A 23411-nucleotide genomic window follows, 5' to 3' on the forward strand; every position below is an offset into this window, starting at 1 on the left:
AGTCAATTTCTTGGGGCTCCTGGGTGGCTCAGTCAGTTAAGCATCCAACTCTTGATTTCGGCTCAGGTCATAATCTCAGGGTCGTGAGACTGAGCCCCACGATGGGCTCAGCATCAAGCATGAAGCCTGCCTGCTTAAGATTCTCTCTCTCCTTCCCCCTCTGCCCCTCTCCCCCCGCATTCTCTCTAAAAAATAATAATAATAATAAGTAAAATAAAAATATAAATCAACTTCTTGTGATCAAAAGATACAGCTAGTTATGTTCTGGGTCACTGTATCTTAGTGCCTAGCATAGTGGCTTGCATGTTGTAAATGCCACATGTGTTGAATCAATTTGATTTGAGGACAGTCATTCCAAAAAACATGCTGAACCAGGTTAGAGAAATAGGGCTCCACGACTGGGCCAAAATTCCTATCTCCTCCTTCCATCATGAATCTTGGGAGGACGTGGGAATTTACTCAGGTTCCATAACATTCCTGGAAAAGAATGCCTTACGCACTTGAACTTCAAAAGGTTGAGGCAAGGGGCGCCTGGGTGGCTCAGTCGTTAAGCGTCTGCCTTCAGCTCAGATCATGATCCCAGGGTCCTGGGATCGAGTCCCGTATCGGGCTCCCTGCTCAGCGGGAAGCCTGCTTCTCCCTCTCCCACTCCCCCTGTTTGTGTTCCTTCTCCCGCTTTGTCTCTCTCTGTCAAATAAATAAACAAAATCTTTAAAAAAAAAAAAAGATTGAGACAAGAATGAATTACATCGTGGCTAAAATTACGTTCTGACTCTACAATCACAAGTGGTCTAGTAATGCAACAAAACAATCACGCACCAGAAGGAGCTCCTGATGAGTTCAGATTTTTTTCCAAATGCATCTACACAATGGAAGAGGAAATAAATGTAGGTAAATACAGAAGGGTGGCGCGCGCGCACACACACACACAGCTTGGGGGAAATGACAAATATAAAATAGGCCTTTGGTCTCTTGTTTTATTTTTTTTTAATTTGTTCATTTTAGGCAATTCCAGTTTGAGGACCAAGAATAAGAAAAAAGATATGCCCATCAATGGAAGTAATGACGGGCAGAAAGTAGATGTTTCTAACTCTCAATTTTGCTTTGATCTTTTCTATCAAGAAAGGAAGTGTTGACACTGAAACTGAATAAACAAAAGGAGCTAGCAGGGAAATGAAGTTCAAGTCAGCTAAGGAGACTCCCAAGGGCTCAGGCATTCTGACCTAAACGAATTACATCTCACGACACTGACACTGTTGACCAATGTGACCAAAAGCCAGGCAGTAATCTTCAAGAAATTAGGAAAAGTGGTAGAGGATGGGGACACATGAAACTGTCTTAATTTTTAAAAAGAAAAATAAGGTAGGTTCTGGAAACAGCACACTCATCACCTTGATGTTAACTCACGGCAAAGGAATCCTAAAATAGCTTAATGGAGCAATTGGTGAGCATTTAGAAAATAAAGCAGCCAGCACCAATTAACCCATAGCGGTTCAGTAAAAACAAGGCAGGCCAAGCTGATCTCATTTTCTCTTTTGAGAGCATTGTGAGACAGGCAGAGCAAGGAAAGGCAGACATGTCTTGATTTCTGCCTTTGGAAAAGTTCTTCCTGGTGTCTGGTGAATAAAGGGTTAAAAGTGGGCTATATTAATGTACAGGTTTACCAACTTATAATATGTAACTTATTACATAACTAAACCCAAAAGGTATCGACTGGGGGCTGCCAGAGTCCATACTTGGCCCTCCCCTAATCAATATGTATCAACAAGATTAACACTTCAGAAGAAAAGTTTACCAACTCTGTAGGTGACACCAGGCTAGGAAGGAGTGCTCATCTGTTGGATGCAGAATCATGAATCAAAAGTATCTTAGCGGGCAGCAATGATGCAATGAAATTTTAAATTCAAGTAAAAAAAAACTTAACAAAATTCAAATTTAAAAAAATCTGATAAAAAATTCAAATCCTACACTGTATAAATCCTTGGATACAAATAGAGGACAGGGTCTCTGGAAACAAGACAAGCGACGTAAAGAAATGGACTCTTGAGAAAGGACCAACAGCTATTAAAGAGGAAGAGAGACTTGCCTGACACAGTTCATAGGAAAAGACCCAGCAGTGATGAAGAAAAGTGGGAAATGGAGCATGAAAACCAGACTACTTCCCTGGGGGATGTGTATGAGAACTGCCTCCAAATATTTGAAGGACTGTCCTCTGAATGAGAAATCAGACAAGTCCACATCTCGAGCTGAGACACCCCCTCAGAGGTCATGAGGACTAAGACTCGGACTCTGGAAAGACATTTCTTATCATTTTTACTATCCAAAAAGCAGATGAGCTGCTGTTGAGGTAGGGAGGTCTCAGCTGCATGACCCAGCCAGACGGAGTGGGTGCAAAGACACTGAGGGTTTAAGACATTGGATGTCCATGCTGAGGAGTTCATCATGTAGCTTATTCCCTTACCCACAGTACCCATGATGGAATGAGGAGGGCAGCATGGTGTGGTGGTTACAATCTCCGCATTGGCCTGCCCAGGTTCCAATCCCAGCTCTGCTACTTGCTCGCCGTGTGAGCGCAATGACTTTGAGCAAGTTCACTGACATACACATACACATACACACACACACACACACACACACACACACACACACACACACACCCGGGAACAGAGGTTCCCCATCTGCAAAATGAGGATGATAGGAGCCTCTACCCACAGGGGGCTGCTGTGAAGGTGGAGTCAACGGCCACACAGCATCCAGAACAGTGTCTGGGGGTAGGCAATGTAAAATAGAGCTTGCCATTGATTCTGATTACTCTGCCATCTTTTTGATTGCTCCGACATTCACCTGAGCAGACAGGAGAATATCACTAGAAGATGAGAAACGGGGTGTAGGTGCCTAGGGCACGCTCTAACAGAGAACAGCACAGCAGGGAGCAAAAGGAAAAAGCCAGAGACCTCTCTCCATGTGCAGGGACCCACGTGACTCCTAAAGCCAGCTACCAGTGGCAGACATTTCCATCCCCAGGTCCCCCTTAAGATGCAGGCTTCTGCCCTGTCTCTGTGGTCAGCAAGAGTCTGGGGTCTAGGGAGCAGCCTCAGCAGAAGTTGCCATTGACTTCTCAGGCTCCTCTCCCAGATCCATGATCCGGATGGCATTTTCCTTCTTGGAAAGCCAGAAGGCAGGGTAGACGGGCTCTGAAAACTTGCACTCAAACTTGTGAATCAGAGCCATGGCATCGGGCTCTACCCCAAAGAAGGAGAGGATCCCCCCCAGAAAGTCCACGTAGATCCCCAGCCTCCGGAAAGGGCTGGCTTTGAGCAGGGTTTCCGTGTCACTGTGCCAGGCTGTGAACTCCTTCCCATTCCAGTGGAGGCTCCAGGAGAAGTTGTTTCCAGAAATGCAACCATTGCGCTCCTCCCCTTTCCGGTCGATGCCTTTGCAGGTCAGGCCAACATAGGTGCCTGCCCCGGAGATCTCTACTTCGAAGTAGTACCTGTGCAGGTATAGGCTCTGTGCGGACAGCACCTGCCGCCAGTGCACAAACCTGCTGGGGAGGTCCGGGTAGGGATGCTCCCAGGGCGTGGTGTTGGTGACCTTGCGATTGTCCTCCTGCAGCCGGAGATACCTGTGAGCCGTGTCCGGGTCAAAGGAGATGTCACACGCATCTGAGGGGATACGGAGGAAGGGCGGGGAGGCAGGTCAGGAATGGACAGCTGCTCTGGACAGAACTCTTCGAACCCAGCCTGCCTCCCAGGTATAAGAAAACTTCTCTCTCCTCTTCTCTGTTTACCCCAAGCCGCTGTTCCCCCCAGAAAAGAGGTGAGCGAAAACCGGAGAACAGAGAACACAAGTCACTCTACTTCCTTCCTTTCTGAAGTTCCAATTGCTTGGCATTGACTGTGTGATTTGCGGAATAGAATCAAGAAATAAAACTGACTGATCGGTCATTCATTCATTCGGCAAATACGTACTGAAAGCTGGGCACTATTTTTCTCGGTGTTGGCAAGGGCTTGTGGAAATAGGCACTAACATACCCACGCTTGAGTCTTTCTATTTTTTTTTTTTTAATTTGACCAATATATAGATAGCGTGGTAAACTCTCAACCATTCCCTCAAACATGTTCTCTTCTCAATCCCAGGGAAGGAAAAAATAATGGCACCTCCAGGCACCCAGTTGCTGGAGTCACACTAAAGTTATTTTGGAAATTTCTTCGCTCCCGTCCTCACCACCCGCCCCCCAAGCACACACACACATACGCACAGAGAGCTCCAAGCCCAGGAGACCCCACTTCTGTCCCAACCACTGCTTCACCCCCCAATCTAGTCCAGAATCATACAACAGGCTCCTTGCTGGCCACGCTGCTCTATCTTGACCCCCTTCCAACCCTTGTCCACCACAGAGCCGTGGAGCATGTTTCAGGGTGTAGGCTAAGGGAAATCATGTCACCCCAGCTTCGAGACCTTAGATGGTGCCTCTTGGCCACAGAATAAAGCAGTGACCCCTCACCCTAGCCTGCACAGCTGGGCATAACTGGCCCTTGCCCATGTCTCCAGCTTTGTCTCCTGCCCTCTGGCCCTTGATGGCCATGGTCCGGCCATCCTGGCCTCAGAAGCATGCAACACTGAGCCCACTTCAGGGCCAATCCCCCTGTAACATGATCATCGCCCTAACCTGAGCCTGGGGGATTCCTCCTGATCCTTTCAAATTGCAGCTAAGGGTTCATGTCCTCAAAAAGGCCCTCTGTGACTTTCCACCACTTTCTCTCAGAGCCTTCTGGCTTTTTAAGCGTCATGGTACTCCACACAATGTGTATAATCTATTTATTTGTTTGTTTTGTGCCTGTCTTCCTTCTAATCTATAATCCACATTTCACATGGGACTCGATCCTGGGCTTCTAGCTCAGAGAGGATGCTCAGTGTATGTCTCCCAAATGAATTAGCATATCTGAGCCTATTTAAAATCCATTAATATAAAAAATTATTTTAGATTAACCCAGAGTTTTCCAAACTCCTTTGTGTCTAGGTAAGGAATATTCTTTTTTTTTTTTGTAAGGGAAATTCTTAGTAGTCAATGAGACCACTGCAGAAGCAAAAAAAAGGACACGACAATCTAAGAAGTTAAAAGGAAAAATGAAGGAGCGCCTGAGTGGCTCAGTCGGTTGACGGTCCGACTCGATTTTGGCTCGGGTCATGGCCTCGGGGTAGTGAGATCGAGCCCTCTATCAGGCTCTGCACGGAATCTGCCTGAGATTCTCTCTCTCTCCCTCTCCATCTGCCTCTCCCCCAGATCTCTGTCTCAAAACAAATAAATAAAAAAAAGGAAAAATGAATGTGAACCGAGGACCACAAAAAGGCATATAGGTGCTCACTTTGGCAGCATCTATACTAAAATGGGAATGATACAGAAATTAGCACGGTCCATATACACAGGTGACATGCGAATTCGTGAAGCATTCCGTATTTCTAAGGCAGTCAAAGGTACAAAGTTCCAGCTATAAGAGAAGTCCAGGGGATGTCATGTGCAGCGTGGTGATTATAGTTAACAATACTGTGTTGCATATTTGAAAGTTGCTAAGAGAGGAGAGCTCAAAAGTTTTCATCATAAGAAAAAAGAATTTTGTAACTATGTGAGGACAGAGGATGCTAACCAGACTTACTGTGTCGATCATTTCACAATATATGCAGATGTCAAATCATTACATTGTACAAAGTTATCTGTCAATAATATCTCAAAAAACTGTCTTAAAAAGGCATATTTTTTTTAAAGATTTATTTATTTATTTTAGAGAGAGAGAGAGTGGGCACGAGGGTGTGTAGGGGCAGAGGGAGAGGGAGAGAAAGAGAAGCAGACTCCCCACCAATTGGGGAGCCTGATGCAGGGCTCGATCTCATGATCCTGAGAGATCATGACCCAAGACAAAAATCAAGAGTCAGACGCCTGAATGACTGAGCCACGTAGGCACCCCAAAAAAGGCATATTTTTAAAACTGTCTGCAGCTCTATGTTTCTAAAAGTTCCCAACAGCATCAGTAGCAGACTTTTACTGACCAACTCCTTTGGCAATCCTTAGCATCCAGATATTGAACAATAATATTCTCATCTAAGGGGACCCAGGACTTCTTGGCAAGGAGGTGACTCTATGTCTTGGGACAAGAAAATCAGAGTGGGTTTGGAATATTCTGTTGGCACCAGAAAGCAACAATATTTTTCAGAATTTCAAGGGCAGAACGTCAATGTCTAAATGAGAAAGAGTGGTGGGGGTGCCTGGGTAGCTCAGTCGGTTCCGAGCGGCCAACTTGTTTTTGGCTCAGGTCGTGATCTCAGGGTCCTGGAATTGGCCACACATCAGGCTCTGTGCTCAGCAGGAAGTCTGCTTAGGACTCTCTCTCTCCCTCGCTTTCTGCCCCTTCCTCCACTCTCTCTCTAAAATAAATACATAAATCTAGTTTAAAAAAAAAAAAAAAGCTTTAAAAGAGAAAGAGAGGCTCCCACAGGTTAAATCGGCAATTTCGACAGGTCAAACAATCGGATTCTAAGATTATTTTTTTTTAATTTGCCAGAGAGAGACACAGTGAGAGAGGGAACACAAGCAGGGGGAGCGGGAGAGGGAGAAGCAGGCCTCCCGCTGAGCAGGGAGCCCGATGCGGGGCTCGATCCCAGGACCCCGGGACCATGACCCAAGCCGAAGGCAGACGCTCAACAATTGAGCCACCCAGGCGCCCCAAACAATCTGATTCTATAAAAAGCTCAAAGTTCATAACAATAACCCAAAGAGACAAAGTTAATTACAGGTATGAAAAAAGACCTCTGTCATGCCAAAGAAGATAGGTTATAATAGAATATATTTCATTTTTATCTTAATGTCAAGAAGAAAGGGTGTTTGGTTTCCTGTATTAATCTGTTTATAAAAATACAAATGTGCTTCTGTCAGGAAGCAGGAAAGAATAAATAAAGGAAACCATGTGTAAGTGAAGAGGTCCTGAGAAAAAGCAGGAGCCGGGGCAAAAACAGGATACCGTCCTCGGAACCTGAGGCTCCACGTAAAAACTGGAGAAAAAGGGGCTCCAGCAGTTAGCCAGCCAGTGGTCACCCCCAGAAAACAAGCAGTAACAGGATTCAACGGCATGTTCCAAAAAGATTAACCCGCCAAATGTCATAAAAAGGAGCCTCAACTGCATAGCTGCAGTCCTGCCTCATCCTAGAAGATGGAAGCATGTGGGCCGGTTACGGACTGATCGAAAACACGGTGTTTTAAAACATGCTAACAGACCGGGTCAGTGCCACATAATGACAGGGCAACAGGTTACATAAGTCTGGCCAAGCCAGACTTAAAAGGAAGTCATCTGGTAACTAGCCAGGAGCTTCCCAAGTGCCAAGCTCATGAAAGACAGACTAAGGGACCGGACCCAGACGGGAGGAGACTAAGGAGGCAGGGAAACATCTGTGATCCTGGATCAGACTTGGGGCCAGAAAAAGGACACTGGTTGGCACGCTTGGAGAAACACTTGGATAATTCTATAGATGCGTTAATAGCAGTGAAGAGATGTTCATTTCCTGGTTTTGGACGATGTACCGAAAAGTGTTAGCATTCAAAGAAGTCGGATGAAAGGTATACAAGAATTCTGTCCCTATTTTTTCAATGTCTTTGTAAGTTTGAAATTGTCTCAAACATGAAAGGTTAAAAAAAAAAAAAATTGTAAATATCCCATTTAGGGAGAGACCTGAGGTTGCAAGAGCCTGAAACTTAAGGAAAGATGGTGATCTTGTTCCAGTGAGCATTACACTGACATCAGTAAGTGGGTAAAGGAAGCTGTTTGCAACTTACACTGGAGGAACTGTTGCCTGGTGCTGGGCGCGGGTTTTGAGGTCCAATACTTGCGCTCGACAACAGTAGACACTTGAGTGCTGATATCATACTCCTCTAGAAAATCAGAGAGTTACGAATGCATACCTGTCCAGGTGGTCAGGAGAAACTAAGAAGCAGGACTTTCCAGCCACTCTTCCCTGGTCTCCCTGGGGGAAGAAAGGGCTGGACTCTAGTCCCGTCAGAGAGAATCATGCTCAATGCATGATTTCTCCATGGGTGAAACAAAGCACGCCGGAGAATGATCCCAAGCTGACTTGGATCTCACTTCAAAGTACAGGCATTAGCAACCTCGGAAACTAGTCAGAGAAATTCGAGCCAATGGCAGGATGTAACTAACTCAACTTCTCTGGGTCTCAATCATAGAATCAAATCATCAAGGTAAGTGTCCATTAGCCACCTGTCTGGCCAAAGGACGGCTTTGAAGATGAGCCATTCCCCCTGATTTTGCCCTCCCTCCCTTAGCTCTCTCACACCCTGAGAAACACACATTCCATAGCCCATGGCCCAGACAGTTTTCCTCACCTTCCTTGGAGAAATCCTGGAGCTTCTCCTTGTAGTTCTGCAGCAACTGGATTAAGTGCACCGTGGAGTCTGTGATGACCCTGCGGATGCCCGAGAGCTTGTCCTTGAGTCCGATGTAAACACTAGGGAAGGCACTGTCCTCAGTGTTCTTAAACTTGCAGTACTCCTACAGGAAAGGAAACATGGCAGAATTTGCCTTCATTTCTGAATTTCTGAAACTAGACTACTCTCATTACCTCGCTTCCTGCATCTGTAAAATGGGTTAATGGTGATGTGCCCTTCACAAAGCAAGCATATGTAACATGACTGGCTCAAGACCTAGCAACACAGGAAGTATTATTATTACTTTTTTTTTTTACAGTGGGCTTTTAAAAATCAAGAGACACATACAAAAAATAAACATAAAAAAATAAAAATAAATAAAAATCAAGAGACACACACAAAAATTAAAATTAAAAAATCAAAATCAAAATCAAGAGACCCAAGAACAAGAACACATTGTATGCCAACAGTCCAAATAGCAACAGTAACATTCCTGCTACTTTCATTCCTTCGGGACTTTTTTTTCTTTTTTAGAATTTTTTAAAAAGATTTTATTTATGTCTTTGAGAGAGAGAGAGAGAGCATGAGCGGGGGAAGAGGAAGAGGGAGAGGTAGAAGCAGACTCCCTGCTAAGCAGGGAGCCCAACACAGGGCTCTATCCCAGGACCCTGGGATCACACCCTGAGTCGAAGGCAGGCACTTAACCGACCGAGCCACCCAGGCACCCCTCTTTTTTAGAATTTAAACACAAGACACATAAGGAAGAGAGGAGTGGAGGAACAGGCGCAGCACTAGAAGACCCATGAACAGACCCTCAGACAGGAATGCTGACTTTGCCAATTGTTACACTGTGCTTTAGAGTTTGAAAAGTGCTTTCAGGTAGATAATCATATGAAGTTGCTTAAGCTTCAAAACAAGGCAGTGATCAGGAAAGGTTGCTTTCAGATGCAACACAGTATCAAAATCCAAACTCAGCTGGAACATTGCAGGGCAGACCGGATAGAGCCAAAAACTTAGCAATGGAAAGAAAATTGTACCAAAATGGTTAGGCAGATTAATGGAAGAGAAGAAAAAGGCCAACCCAGGGAGTTGATAGATAAACATTTTAACACTGCATATAGATTTCGCGCCATACCTGAGAAAAGTGGTATTTTAAATCAGTGGGGGGAAAAATTAGTTATTTAATACGTGTTGTCATTTCAACTGGCTCACAACTTGGAGAAGTTATCTTTCTATGTGAATAAGTTATCTTATAGAAAAATATGTTTTATACATATTAAAGTTTTTAAGTTAAAGTCCTAAAAGGAGAAAAGAAAAAAGAAAAATTATATATGTCCTCTTTGGGGAAATTCATGATGTGGAAAGCCAAGTATTTATTCACATTTTCTTTGTTTTGATATTGAAAAGCAAGGGAACTGACAGAAAGAGGGACATTCTTGTATTTTTGTCTGTCATTCTCTGCCTGCTTCTCTTTCTCTCATTAAAGGGGTACCTATGGTTGTTTGGGGTGGTAGGAGTATGGATGATAGTTTTCCTTCATCTTTCCCTCGTTTTGCAAGTGTTTTTTCATAATAAACATTTATGTTTGTTGTAACTAGAGGGGAACTTTTTCAAAGGTGAAAACAAAAAAAATTATTTGTATTTAGGGATATTAGAGCTGAAGGAGCCTTGAAAGTTATTGACTCTTGGGGCACCTGGGTGGCTCGGTCAGCTAAGTGTCTGCCTTCGGCTCAGGTCATGATCCTGGGGTCCTGGGATCAAGTCCTGCGTGTTGGGCACCCTGCTCAGCGGGGAGCCTGCTTCTCCCTCTCCCTCTGCCCCTCCCCCCCCAGCCCATGCTCTCTCTCTGTCAAACAAATAATCTTTAAAAGAAAGAAGGAAGGAAGGAAGGAAGGAAGGAAGGAAGGAAGGAAGGAAGGAAGGAAGGAAGGAAGGAAGGAAGGAAGGAAGGAAAGAAAGAAAGAAAGAAAGAAAGAAAGAAAGAAAGAAAGAAAGAAAAAGAAAGAAAGAAAAGAAAAGAAAGAAAGAAAGAAAAGAAAAGGAAAGAAAAAGAAAAGAGAAAGAAAGCTATTGACTCCGACGTGATCGTCTGATAAATGAGGAATTTGAGCCCAGAACGTTTAAGTGCCTTGGTTAATTACTACCCAGCTATCTAGTGACAGATCTGGGATGACAGGATTTACACCCGATCCCTGCAAGATCACATATCCTTCAGATCTGGCCCTAATGGCATGTGGCTTAGTGTATACTGACTTGCCCTGTAATGAAAGGTCTCTGCCGAGGGGCCTTCTCCATCAACCAGCTACACACAGCCCTCTCTGAAAGGCAAGAGGTCTCCAGCCTCACCCCTGCCAGGCACACTGACCTCAGCTCCTCACTCCCCCACCCGAAACCCTCCACTGGCATCCGTCTGTGACTTCGTCACCTCCAGCCCGAAGTGCCCGGCAGCCCACGCCCCATCCTGGTGAAGGCGCCTTATTCCCCAAATAGTGCTTTCTGAAACGTCTCTAGCTGCGCATAGGCTGTTCTCTCTCTTTGGACATGACTTACCTCCCATAACCCGGTTCCAACCTCCCACTCTGGAAAGTCTGGCCTTCCCCTCCAGTATTCCTATATTCTGCTAAAACGTGCTTCTGTCTGTCCCCATGGCTCCCCGTGCACCCCATTTATCGAAGAGCAGTTCCATTCCCACATTCCCCACATCTGCCACAGGCCTAGCCAAGGGAGGGTGCTCCCTGACTCCTGGCCCGGATGCCTCTGCCTCTGCCCCTGCACCCCCCCCTCACTCCCCACCCCCACCCCCTCACCTCCAGGAACAGGACGGTGTTGCTGATGGCAGCAATCCTCTCCAGCTCCTGCCTGCTCTTCTCCATCTGTGCGCTCCTATGCTCCAGGTGCGTCTTGATGCCGTTGGCCTGGCTCAGAGCAGCTTGCTCCTTCTCCTCCAGGAAGAGCATCACATCGGCCTGGGCCTTCCTCATGGCAGCAAGCAGCTCCCCAAACTGCTCCTCAGCCACCACCTTCACCTCTGACACCGACAGCTGGTGAGGGAGGGGGCAGTGAAGAAAAGGTTAGCGAGGCATACAACATTCTCGAAGCTCAGCACACAGCACTGTAAACCCGAGGAACCCGTAAGTTAGGGAGCAATTTTCAATCATAAAAGGAAGATTTTGGGGTGCCTGGGTGGCTCAGTCGGTTAAGCGTCTGCCTTCAGCTCAGGTCATGATCTCAGGGTCCTGGGACAGAGCCCCGCATCACATGGCATCGGGTTCCCTGCTCAGCGGGGAGTCTGCTTCTCCCTCCCTGAATGCCCCTCCTCCAACCGATGCCCTCCCTCCCCCACCTTCTCTCTCAAATAGATAGATAGATAGATAGATAAAATCTAAAGGTACATTTTATTCTCATACAAATCCTGGGATCCTGAAAAAAAAAAAAAGGATTTACTCTCCAGGGCGAGTTTACTTATTCGCCATCATCAACTTCATCTCTCATACATTTCTGAGACCATTGGCAGCTCTGACAGTCTGGGGTTACGATTCAAGTGTCTGAAATCAATTCTCCTACCAGGGAAATGCATGTATTCAGTACACTCGATAGCTGTCTTTCTTGCGGGACATTAATAATTTGGCTTCTTTGCACAAATTGGTAGCATGAATTCGCTGTCTTGGCATTTCATCACATCAGGTTAAACTGCCCACGAAGTCCATCAGAACTGAAAGCAAATTATACGGTGTCTCTACCAGGCACAAAATGTTTTAGGGTGTGGGTAGGTGGCCACGGCCCCTGAGCGTGGCAGGACCCACAAACCTGTGCAGGAGGAATGTGTTGTCCAAATAAAATAGAAAGCAAAGTTCGGGTGATAAACCCTAAGGGTTTGCATGATGCCATTTTATGCATGTGCATGTGTACTTTGCCCTTTCACAGGACAAACATCCTTTATGCCTGCCTTCAGTCAGTATCATGTTTATAACATCAATCCCAGTGTAAATGCTTTCCTCTGTCCTTTGGTAGGTCTCAAGGACTGGTGCTGACAGTTCCCTTGGATACTTCCAGTTTAAATTTCATCTAACCATCTTGGACACACTTTCCTTTGCTCACACTCCGTTCACCTCATCCCACAGACCAGAGTTTGTTCTCTGCCTGCCTCAGTCTCCCCCATTGTCCCCACCCACACCGATCCCATCTGAGAGCAATTCGAGCAACCCCTCTAGATGCTGTTTTCTGATCCTCCTTCCAAGAGCAAGGGCCAGCCCTGGGCATCCACAAGGATCCCAAATACCAGGTACCTCAGAGGCTGAGGCTGCTAGGGCACCTCTGTTCCCTGGCAGGAAAGATGGGGAGGGAAGGAGGAGAATAAGGGGGGCCTGGAAAGGAAAGGACTCAGAAAGGATGGCACTCTGGGCCCAGGATATGTGAAAGCTTTAAGGTTTAGAGGGGGATAGGAAGAAATGACGACTCCTGGTAGCAGGACCTTTGCTTGGCTGGGGACACCGCTCAGCCAGGGCCCAGGAATGCAAGCCCACAAGAATGCCTAGTGGTGGCCCAGTCTTTGATCTGCTGGCAGAGGAGGAAGGAGTCGGGGAAACGAAGCAAGGGGCATCTTTACTGGGGGCGGGGAGATGGGTAGAGACTCTCTACATTGCCATTTTCATGCCAACTGCCCCATCACCTGTTGGCTTCCGTGAGGTTGGGTCAGCTGAACAGAACTGGAAATAAATGAGCTGGTAATGGGGACTAAGTAAGAAGAAGATGGGAGATATTCCCCAAATTCCTCAAGCCCAGACCCAGAAGAGCCCATGGAGAACAGCACCTGTCATGTAAGTGCCCCACATTACATTTGTCATCCCTGAAGCATCCATTTCCAAAGACATCCATCTGGAATAAACATATTGCCGGCTGTGTGACAGCCAGGAGCAACACAGTCAGATAAGGAATGGGGCCACCCCCACTCAGGAAGCTCCCTCTTTCAGAATTCCCTGGGGGATCTAGATATCTGACCCCTGGAGTGATCCTGCTTCTTCCCGAGCCCGAATTCCTGCCCTTATGCTTTAAATAAGCCAACTAAGAATGTGCCCATAAAAACCTAGACACCTACCTTCAACCCCAATAAAGGCAGACCCCAGGTCTGTACTTTCTCCCTCCCTCTCTATCCGTGACCTTGCGGTATGGCTCTGTGGCCCTTGGGCAGTGTTCTGTGCCCTCCAGGACCTTTGAGTAATAAATCTTGTTCTTCAAAATGCCCTGAGAGTTTCTTGCTGACATGGGTCCTGCAATCACAAGTTTCTCATAGAAGTGCAATACCATGAGGCTGAGAAGCAGGAGTCTAAAGAGAGACTTCAGGGTCCAGATCCCCTCTCTTTCACCAAGGCCCTCATGAAGAAGGGTGATGGAAGGAGGCTTCAACTGATGCTGGTGGGTTGACGCTTCCACTTTCAAATGTGACCTCTCGTGCCTAAACTGTTTCATGGAGAAATACTTGTTCCTTGCATGTAAATGGAATATGCAAAGGATATTATTTCCTCCCCCAAATAATGACAAATAAAGACTAAAGAGGGGAGGGGCCCCAAGGATTTCAAGGTATCGAAGTTAATGGTTTAAAGAGATTGAGGATGGTGCACATGCCTGTGAATGTCCTGAGTTTCTTTTTTTGTTTGTTTGTTTGTTTTAAAGATTTATTTATTTATTTATTTATTTGAGAGAGTGAGAATGAAAGAGAGCACATGAGAGGGGGGAGGGTCAGAGGGAGAAGCAGGCTCCTCGCTGAGCAGGGAGCCCAATGCGGGACTCGATCCTGGGACTCCGGGATCATGACCCGAGCCGAAGGCGGTCGCTTAACCAACTGAGCCACCCAGGCGCCCAATGTCCTGAGTTTCTTAGGTTGAGGGAACAACAATCCCAGGTTCCTGTTTCATCAATCTGGGAGCCCCAGACAAGTCTTGTCATCTCTCTGTGTGTTCATATCCCTTGTACATGTTGGCTATTGTGATAACTACTTCCCCAAGTTACCACACAATTATGAGAAAAGCTGAGTAGGGATCACAGTGTCTGAAAAATAAAGGGCTTGAAAAGAGGTAGAATGCTCCATGTGGTTCTCTAGATTATCTTGAGCCTAGAAATCAACAATCTCTGAAGGTTTATAAGACTTTAAGGGGGACAACTATTTTTCTTCTTTTCATAAGATGATGTGGGTGCAAAAGAGGTGTTGATCTTTCAAACCTAGTTAGTTGCAAACATTAAGAAGGAGGAAATTAAGTTGAAATGGATACATATATCAGATATGGATGGAGGGATGGATGGATGGAAAGATGGATGGATGGGTGGGTGAATGGAAAGATGGATGGATGGATGGATGGATGGATGGATGGATGGAAAGATGGATGGATATGTGGGTGAATGGAAAGATGGATGGATGGATGGAAGGAAAGATGGATGGATTGGTGGATGGATGGATGGATGGAAAGATGGATGGATGGAAGGAAGGAAGGAAGCAAGGAAGGAAGGGTGGATGGATGAATGGTTGGAAAGAATCATTCATGGTATGCAAAGATGCTCCTGCTGACTCACTACCATAGCTTAGGTGTTTTGCATTCTTTTTTTGGTGATGGTTTGGCTTTCCACTAATGAGAAGTATTTGTGGAACTGTTTGGGTCTACTTAAGAGTTTATATGGAAAGTAGCCATAAACCAGAGAGACTAAAACCAAGTAGCCTGGCATACCAGTGGCTTTATCAAGTTACCATCCACTAATCAAGCAGTTCTCCACTCTTTTTTCTGGCTGCCAGGACGCAGGGCTGGTGACACTCACGTGCAAAACACCCTCCTATGACAGAAGCCCAAACTCTGCATGATTCCTAGATTTCTAGCTAGATGCCCCCTCTACTCCCCCACACACGCCTTTTCCCTGGCCAAAAAAGCATATGCAAATGTAAAAACAAGAATGCTGTTATTACAGGACAGATCTTGCTCCTACTCTGTACCATTAAAAAGTAAATCACTTGCCATTTTCACAGCAAAATTTCATAGCAAGACCTGATAGCGATGTGAGGCCACCCTGTTGTGGTTAGGGTTAGGCTCATATCTCTACCTACAGTTCTCATTTGCCAAGAAACCCCAAGGAGCCCATGGACACGGAGGCTGGGCCTGTGACCCCGTGTCCCACAACCCCAGATGGGCCTGGCTGAGCCTGAAGCAGCAGCTCAGGTGTGCTGGTGCACAGCAGGTGACCCAGAGCAGCCTTACCAAAACGGATTTGTGATTGGCTTGGAGCCTGGCGATGGCGTTTTCGTTCAACCTGAGTTTCCGCTCCAGCTCTAACCGGGTGTCCCGAAGCTCAGCCTAAGAAGAGGGAAGAATGGCGTTAAGGAGTGCGCACAGAATGTCCCCAGGAGTGATGGCGCTATCTGCTCTTCTTGCATGGAAAGGAGAATTTGACCTTGGGAGTTGCCTCAGAAGCCACCTGGAGGGCTCTAAATGGACACAAAGGGTCAGCTGTGTGCCAACACCTCCTGGGGCTGAACTCAGCATGATCCGCTGAATATACCACGAGTTGTGCAGCGCGCTGGTAGGCGGCGCGCTGGTCGTCCCTTCCAGCATTTAGATGGATTACCTCCTATCACCCTGACCACACCCAGGTTAGCTAAGTACCGTTATCCCCATTTCACAGATGATAACAATCAAGCCACCTAATCAAGATCACATAGTTCAACAGTGGAGTCCAACCCAGCCAGTCTGCCCCCAAAATAACCTAACAAGCTGGAGCCAAGGGTGGGGACCCCAGTTTTTCTACTTAGCAGCTGATCCTTTGGAAAAATCTACTTAACGTCTCCAGACTTCCATTTCTTCACCTGTGAAATGGGGATAACCAAAGCACCCAACCCATGGGGTTTTTGTGAGGACTGAATGAGATAGCGTGTGTTAATGCAAACTTGCTCCAGCAGCTGGAACACTGTGTGCACTCTACCAATGTCAGCCATCACGGGGGCCCTTCTTCTTGGTTACTGCTACTGATGAGGGAGCAGAAGGCTAGCTGAAGACAAAGCATAAGCTGACACCCTGCAACCTCCCCCCCACCCCCCACTCCTAGGTGGGACCTGTGTGACATTCTTCCAGGGATCTCCCAACTATCTTAATATTAATACCTTGCTAGAGGGGAAAACAACCTTAACTTGACAATGGTGAGGCCTCAGGTGTCTTGCAGGCCTGTCCTCTTTAGCATATGGGAAAGTTCTTTTGAAACCTCTCTTTTCCTTACTTCCCCCAACTCCCAAGTATATCCATCACCACTCCTCAAGATCTCGGGGCAGCAGCTCTTTCTGCCCACAGGTCCTGTCTCTGTGCTTTAATAAACCACCATCTTTGCACCAAAGACATCTCAAGAATTCTTTCTTGGTCATCGGCTCTGGACCTCACCCCATCGAAGCTCACCTATATTCCAAAACCACATTACTACCATGGCTGCTTTGCATCACACACTCACCACTCCCGGAGGCAGGCAGAGTTGGCCCTCCCGGCCTGGGCGAGTACCTGCCGGAGAACCTCAGGTTTGCCTGCTCTGACCCCACTGCCTTCTTCACCCTTCCCTTTGGAGACTCCCTAACACGTTCTGCCAAGAAGTGTGCCAAGGCATGAAGCCTAAACCTTTGCAGCCTTCAAAGGCCCTCCAAGGGCATGAGTCAGCAAAAAAAGAAGAGAACAGCTTTAAAGGCTTTCAATAGGTCATATCAGCATCGGAAGCTGCATGTTTGCACCCTAAGCGGACGCAGAGGGCATCAATGGTCTCTGCTTTTTCCCACTGAAGCCTGGGAGGAATTCCAGGCCCCCTAGTGAGGGTAGCCCAGGCCGGCGGCTCACTCCGCAGAAGGCAGGTAACTTCTTAGTTTTGTTTTGTTTGGCTCAGGATCTGGGGTGCTGACCTGGAGCTGAGGGAGCTCTGTGCCCCCACCCCCCACCCTGAAACCTGTTTGGGGGTAAGGGAGGGTCTGACCTATTTGGGGGCAGTCGTGGAAGGGGGGAAGGGAAAGGGGGAAATGTGAAGTGCTTGTTTAATGGTGGTGAAGGGCACAACCGAACCCACCCTGGCAAGGGTCACGGGCAGCCCCAGCAGGATCCAGGGACATGGGGAGATTCCCAGGAAGTAGCCAGGGAGGGGGCACTCTCCCTTGCCTGTAGATTGCCATAAAAGGAGAAAAGGACTCAAGTACCAAATGGGGACCTCTCTGAATGAGTCACCCCAAGGGAAGGCACTCCAGATTACCACAAAAGGTGGGGCCGCTTTAGGTGACCTGTATCTCCAGTTATTCCTGTTCCTGGAAAATGATGGGGTGACTCAAGCTTTGGCTTTAGAGTTCCCCAAGATGCCGGCTATACACGTTTCAGGCCAGGGTAGACTTGGCACAAAAGCAGGAGAGTGGTGCCAATGAATGCAGACAGCCCTGTACTGAAGGGCATGGAGGGTCCTGCCTACTTTGCAAGGTAATGACAAGTGTTGTGCCAAAGGCACAGTATTTGGGGTATGAAGACCTGCCATTGCTGGCCATCTGATCTCTATCAAATCACTGAGCTTCTCCTCTGGTGCATCAGGCACAGGAAGGTGTTAACATAATTGTTCTTGCTTTTATCTACAGGGGAAGGTGGTACCCAGAGCTTAGGGGCCAGACTTGGGGTTACCAATGCAAATAGGAACAGTAGAGGGAAGGAGAAGAGAGAAAATTCTAGGCGGTCCAGGTTCCTATGTTGTCCCATTTGCACAACAGTGGCCCTTCTGTAGAGTGCATTTGGTAGACTAGAGTTCCACCTGGACTGACTTCATTCCTCAGCCAATTGGTCAGAACCTACCACATGCTGTCCAGTCAAATAGGACACTCCCTGCTCTTGAAAGACATATAGCCTGGTAGAATGTGTAAGGAAAAAAACAAGTTATGTAATACTGAGTCCAAGGCATTCCTCAGCACTTCTAGAGGAAATTCTTTTCCTGAGTGCCCTCAAATCATCCGTGTTGTGGCCACCAGCAAACGGGCTATGAACAATGCTGGTTAACTGCTCCCCAGAGATGCGTGAATACCTGCAGCTTGCAGAAACTTGGCTCCTGCTCTACAAGAACACTGTGTCCCCAGGATGCTTCCAGTCCCGAATCTTCTGGAACTGAGGCTGAGGCTGCATGTAGTGTGACCCATGATCTAAGATAGATCTTCCCACCTCCAAGAACCCTGCCCTGCTCTCACTCCTGCTGACAACTCCCTCCTGGACCGCGTAGCAGTTCTGTTGCCTCAGCCCTTGGGCACTCCAGGGAGCCATGGAACTTGCCTTGGCTTCCTCGTTAAGAGTCCAAGCTCCCTGAGGACAGACAGTGTGGTCTTACACTGAGCCCATAGGAAGGAATCGATGATGTCTGATAAGCTTGAGGAAGAACAGGAAAAGAGCCACTGCACTTCCAGGGTCAGAACAAACAAGGAAATGGCCAAAGGAGTCCAAGTTTTATCAGGCACTGCATGCATGCAAGCATGTACACAGCAAGGCCAGCTGATCTTAAAAGCAAAGAGGCCTTAGGAAGCTGACCTGGGGCAGAGAAAAGTCCCCATCAGGAAGAGCCGGGATCTGGTAGACCAGCGGGATCTGGTAGACCAGCGGGATCTGGTAGACCAGCAGGATAGAACATGTATCAAAGAACACCCACTTTCCAAAATCCAGAGGTTCTGCCCACTGGCATACCTAGAGACCAGAGAAGCTTCAGGAGGGGCTCCCTTGGTTAACTGAGAAGTATGTGGCTCTGTGGATCTGATGCAGGATCTCAGCTGCTTTGTGTCCTCGTGACTGACACTGCCATTTACACTTTCTTACAACGACACGCCTGCTTGACTAATTAGCCCTTAACACGACGCAAAGTGACCTTCAGTGAGTCACTCCAGCAGGGTGGGGCTAGCTGACCAGGATATGAGGCTTCTGGAGCCTTCATTATGCCTAATAAAACTTTCACAATAATCCTGGTGGCATCTGCAGTCTCATCAAGTCACCGTGTCTTCTGGGCTGGTCTCTTGGGCTCCTTGAGAGAAACTTTTTGGCTCCTGAGATTTGGCAGAGCCACCTAGAGTGTGACTGCACTTACGAAGGAAATTTGCTCTCTGAGCTGAAAACAAGGACACAGGAAAGAAATGGCGAGAGCTCTCTTAGGCAGAGCAGAAGGGTGGAGGTATTGAACTGGGGTCCTCACCAAAAATCTGGGCGGTGGGGCTGTTGGATTGTACCTGTGGCCATCATTGCTTTTCAACACCAAAAATAGCCCTGGAGCCCCTTACCCAGTTTTTTGTTTTACCTTACACAGCTCTCCCCGAGGATGCCTGAATTTAGGGTTCCATATACACTCTGCTCAACTCTTCCTGCTCAGAATTACATTTACCCTAACTCTCTGCCATGCAGCAGTTTACTCTGTGTTTAAAATCCATATTGTATCCATGCTGGTCTTAGTATCTCTACTATATGTGTGGCAGGATTTTGGTACCAAAAAAAAAAAAAGTAATGTTATAATTTTGTGATCCTAGGGTCCTTCACCCATGTTCCCCGTGTAGGGTGGCTTTCCAAAAGCTTCCATTCTTTACCCCATGACTTAGTTGTCTGTTGGAGTTTGGCAAAATGTGAAGATAAAAAGAATTGCCACCCAGTAGAGTTATCTGAGGAATGAGAGTTATCTGAATGAGAAAATCCACGGAAAGCATTTGGCACAGGGCAATGCTCAGGGAGGACTGTTTTGCTTAACTCTGTTGAGCTTTTCCCTTTGACCGGTCCATCTGTTGATACAGAGCCTCTCCATGGTTACGGAAGAGCATTATACTGAGCCTCATCCTGGTTATGAGTGGCAGAGAATTGTTTTCCTGGCAGGACATTTCCCTGACGCCGGAAACCCTGGAAGCAGTTGACAAGTGGCTCCCTGCGCTGGGAATGGTGACTCATTGGCATCTGGAATACAGAGCTTTCCAGAACAAGGGCCACTAAGACTGGATAAAATCTGTGCCTAAGAAAGGACATGGAGGAGGGGCCCTGGTGAATACAGTGCCCTTCCCAGAAAGCCCTTCCCTTTGCTGCCCAGGATCATTGGACGGAGGAGTTGTGGGGCTCCCGCCCTGTGCAGCGCAAATAGGGAGCTGCCGACGGGATGAACATAAAGAATGTGGGAGAGAAGTCAACAGCACTGCCCTACTGAGGAGGAAAAGAAAAATGCTCCCAAAAAGTCAAAGTATGAGAAACAAAGAATACAAAGGAGCTAAATCCATTCCCAAGAACTTCCCCATGCTCTCTCTGCTTTAGGGCAAAGAAAAGCTGGTTGTTCTAGAAACAGTTTCCCTATCTGATGGGAATAAAATTACAGGCTCTGAGCATGGTGTTTCTTAGTCCCTCCTGGTACCTCTATCTGATGAGGAACTTCTATTTTCCTGAAGTTAAGCCGTCCTTGACATTGTATCTGGAGGTAAGTTTTCAATTCTAGGCTACCTTAGCTTTTTTTTCCAAGCTCTCGGATTTCACTGCAGATACCGCTAGAGGAACACTTTCTACTGGTCTCCCATTTGGGGTAAAGGGGAAAAAGAGAAAAAATGGGCGAAAGGTTTGATTTTTTTCTCTTGAGTTTCTGCCAAGGCTTCCATTTCATTAATTGCCACACAGATCCAGCCAGAAGGAGACGTCACTGCCCTAAGCCCCAGAACTCTTGCACCCCACACCCAAACACGTGTCCATCACCAAAAGCGGAGTGACAGATAGGAAGCTAGCAAGAATGAGGTGAGAGGCACACACAGAGATAGTATAGGGACAGCCGGATACAGGTGGGAGCAGAGTGACCCACTTCAGTTTCTAAAGCCAAGTGCAATAGATATCTACCCTGGACAGACAGCCAGCAGGTACTAAGGCTAAAGTGCTTGTCAGGACTCAGAGCACAGAAGTGAAGTCGGGGAGCCCCAGGAGCTGCGGGGGTGGTCCAGCCTCTCCCTGGGCATGCCATCTCCTCCCCTCCCTCTCCTGGATGGACCCCAGCACTTGCCTCCTTGTCCCTGCGGGCGTCATCCAAGGAGACCGAGGCGTGGCCCTTGTGCTCGTCCTGGCCACACTCCTGGCAGATGCACTGCCCGTCGGGGCGGCAGAAGGCGACCAGGGGGCTGCGGTGGGCAGGGCAGGTGCGCAGGTCCCGGTCCTTCACAGGCTCGGTCAGCTGGTGGCTGTGCAGTTTGCTGTTTTCCTGGTGAGGCCGCAGGTGCTCCTCGCAGTAATTCACCATGCAGGTCAGGCAGGACTTCACCGCCTTCACCCTGCCGGTCCCGAGGCAGAAATCACACAGGATCTCCGCCTCCCCCTCGCCGTCAGGACCCCCCTGCCCTGCAGAGCCGCTGCCCTGTCCCTCCGTCTCCCCCTGAGAGCTCCCCGGGGAGCCCGTGTCCTCTTCTTCGGCGGGGCTACCCGACCCCGAGTCTGGGCTGACAGTGGCCAGAGCGTGAGTGGCGATCCCGGGCAGTGGCCCTGGAGCCATCAGATCCAACTCAGCCATCTGGAAGACTCTGGCGCCGGAGCCGTCCTTCCTCTGCCCCTTGGCCCAGGATCTTGTGCAGCCTGAGCCAGACTAGAAAACCACGCCTAAATGATTGCAGCTGTCACGGGAGTTTAACTGTTTCCGCCCTCCCTCCCGGAGGAAGCTCAGTTAATCATTACTCCACTCCGGGCTTGGACGGCTCGCCGGCAGCTAGGTTCCTCGGGCTGAGGACCGCCGCTCACAACGTCTCCCCAGGGGCTCAGGCCCCTGCTCGGGTCCAGCCCTGACACTTCTATTCCTGCATGAAATCATTCGCACCCCATAGGCTCAGCCGAAGAGCACGTGGTTCCGTGGCTGCTCTGGAAAGAATTCGAGACTCCCGAGGTCGGCCGTAAAAAGCCTGCGTTGCTTTATGGGGCTTCACGGGCTACATTTTTTTGTTTGTTTGTTTGCCCTTTTTAAAGGGATCTAAAATGTAAGGACTTCAGCAATAGGGCAGCCCTTCGTCCCTTCCCGTCTCATAGAACCGGACATGGGGCCATCTGGGAAAAGGAAGATACATGCCCCCGACCCTGACCTTTGTCCATTCCACCTTCTTGCAAATGGGTGTTCAGGGGGGGATCAGAGGATCAGGGAAGAACGTGTCTCCTTCCACATAAAAGCTCCATTCAGGGGCGCCTGGGAGGCTCAGAGGGTTAAGCGTCTGCCTTCGGCTCAGGTCATAATCCCAGGGCCCTGGGATCGAGTCCCGCATGGGGCTCCCTGCTCAGCGGGGAACAGCCTGCTTCTCCCTCTGCCTCTCTCTCTCTCTGTCTCTTATGAATAAATAAATAAAATCTTTAAAAAAAAAAAAGCTCCATTCAGACAGCTCTCCCAGGCTATGAGTCCTGCCCGTGGTTCCTAGAAAGAGGTGTGTACCAAGAAACAGTCCCCTTGCCCACTTAATAAGGTGTTTCTGGACACAGTGTTTAAGTTTCCTTGCGCTACCATAATAACAAAGTACCACAGACTGGTTGACGTAAACCACAGAAATTAATTTTCTCACAGTTCTGGAGGCTAAAATCCAAGATCAAGGTGTCAGCGGGGTTGGTCTCTTCTGAGGTCTCTCTCCTTGCCTTATAGGTGGCCACCTCCTCCCTCCGTTCTCACATGGCCTCCGCTCTGTGTCTGTGTCCTGATCTCCTCTTCTTATGGAGACACCAGTCATACTGGATGAGGGCTCACCCTAGAGACCTCCTCTTAATTACCACTTTAATTGGTAATTGATGGTCTCCAAATACAATCACATTATAAGGTCCTGGGGGTGAGGAGTTCAACAGAGGAATTTGGGAAAGAAAGACCCAATTCAGCCCAGAACACATGGCCAGAGGACGGGACAAGAAGCATCTAGCTCCTTAAAAAGAAAAAGAGCTCCCAGGCATCACCAAAAGATAGGGATGCACAGTGTGCTTAGTTTCTGCCAGATGGGCACCAA

At 47.9% G+C, this 23411-nt stretch overlaps 1 protein-coding gene and 1 non-coding gene across 2 annotated transcripts; one reads left to right on the forward strand and one right to left on the reverse strand.

Moving 5' to 3' along the window:
- Positions 1-970: 970 nt before the first annotated feature.
- TRIM16 (tripartite motif containing 16) lies at positions 971-22334 on the reverse strand. Its single transcript, XM_027625730.2, has 6 exons — positions 21455-22334; positions 15670-15765; positions 11239-11472; positions 8390-8555; positions 7826-7921; positions 971-3665 (listed from the first exon to the last, which is right to left on the reverse strand). The coding sequence occupies exons 1-6, from the start codon at positions 21953-21955 to the stop codon at positions 3082-3084; spliced, it is 1677 nt and encodes a 558-aa protein (XP_027481531.1). The 5' UTR covers positions 21956-22334; the 3' UTR covers positions 971-3081.
- LOC113908346 lies at positions 5362-5465 on the forward strand. The gene has a single exon (XR_003515426.1). It is a non-coding gene; the product is annotated as a U6 spliceosomal RNA (small nuclear RNA).
- Positions 22335-23411: the final 1077 nt, after the last annotated feature.

This window comes from Zalophus californianus, chromosome 16, assembly GCF_009762305.2.
Source record: "Zalophus californianus isolate mZalCal1 chromosome 16, mZalCal1.pri.v2, whole genome shotgun sequence".
Lineage (NCBI taxonomy): Eukaryota > Metazoa > Chordata > Mammalia > Carnivora > Otariidae > Zalophus > Zalophus californianus.

What these genes read in the sequence shown, in the direction of transcription:
- TRIM16 (XM_027625730.2), bottom strand. Translation starts at nt 21,955, where the DNA reads ATGGCTGAGTTGGATCTGATGGCTCCAGGGCCACTGCCCGGGATCGCC. An exon ending in ACGCCCGCAGGGACAAGGAG is followed by an intron (nt 15,766 to 21,454) that starts GCAAGTGCTGGG and finishes CCCTCTTCTTAG; the next exon opens with GCTGAGCTTCGGGACACCCG. An exon ending in CCAATCACAAATCCGTTTTG is followed by an intron (nt 11,473 to 15,669) that starts GTAAGGCTGCTC and finishes CTCCCTCACCAG; the next exon opens with CTGTCGGTGTCAGAGGTGAA.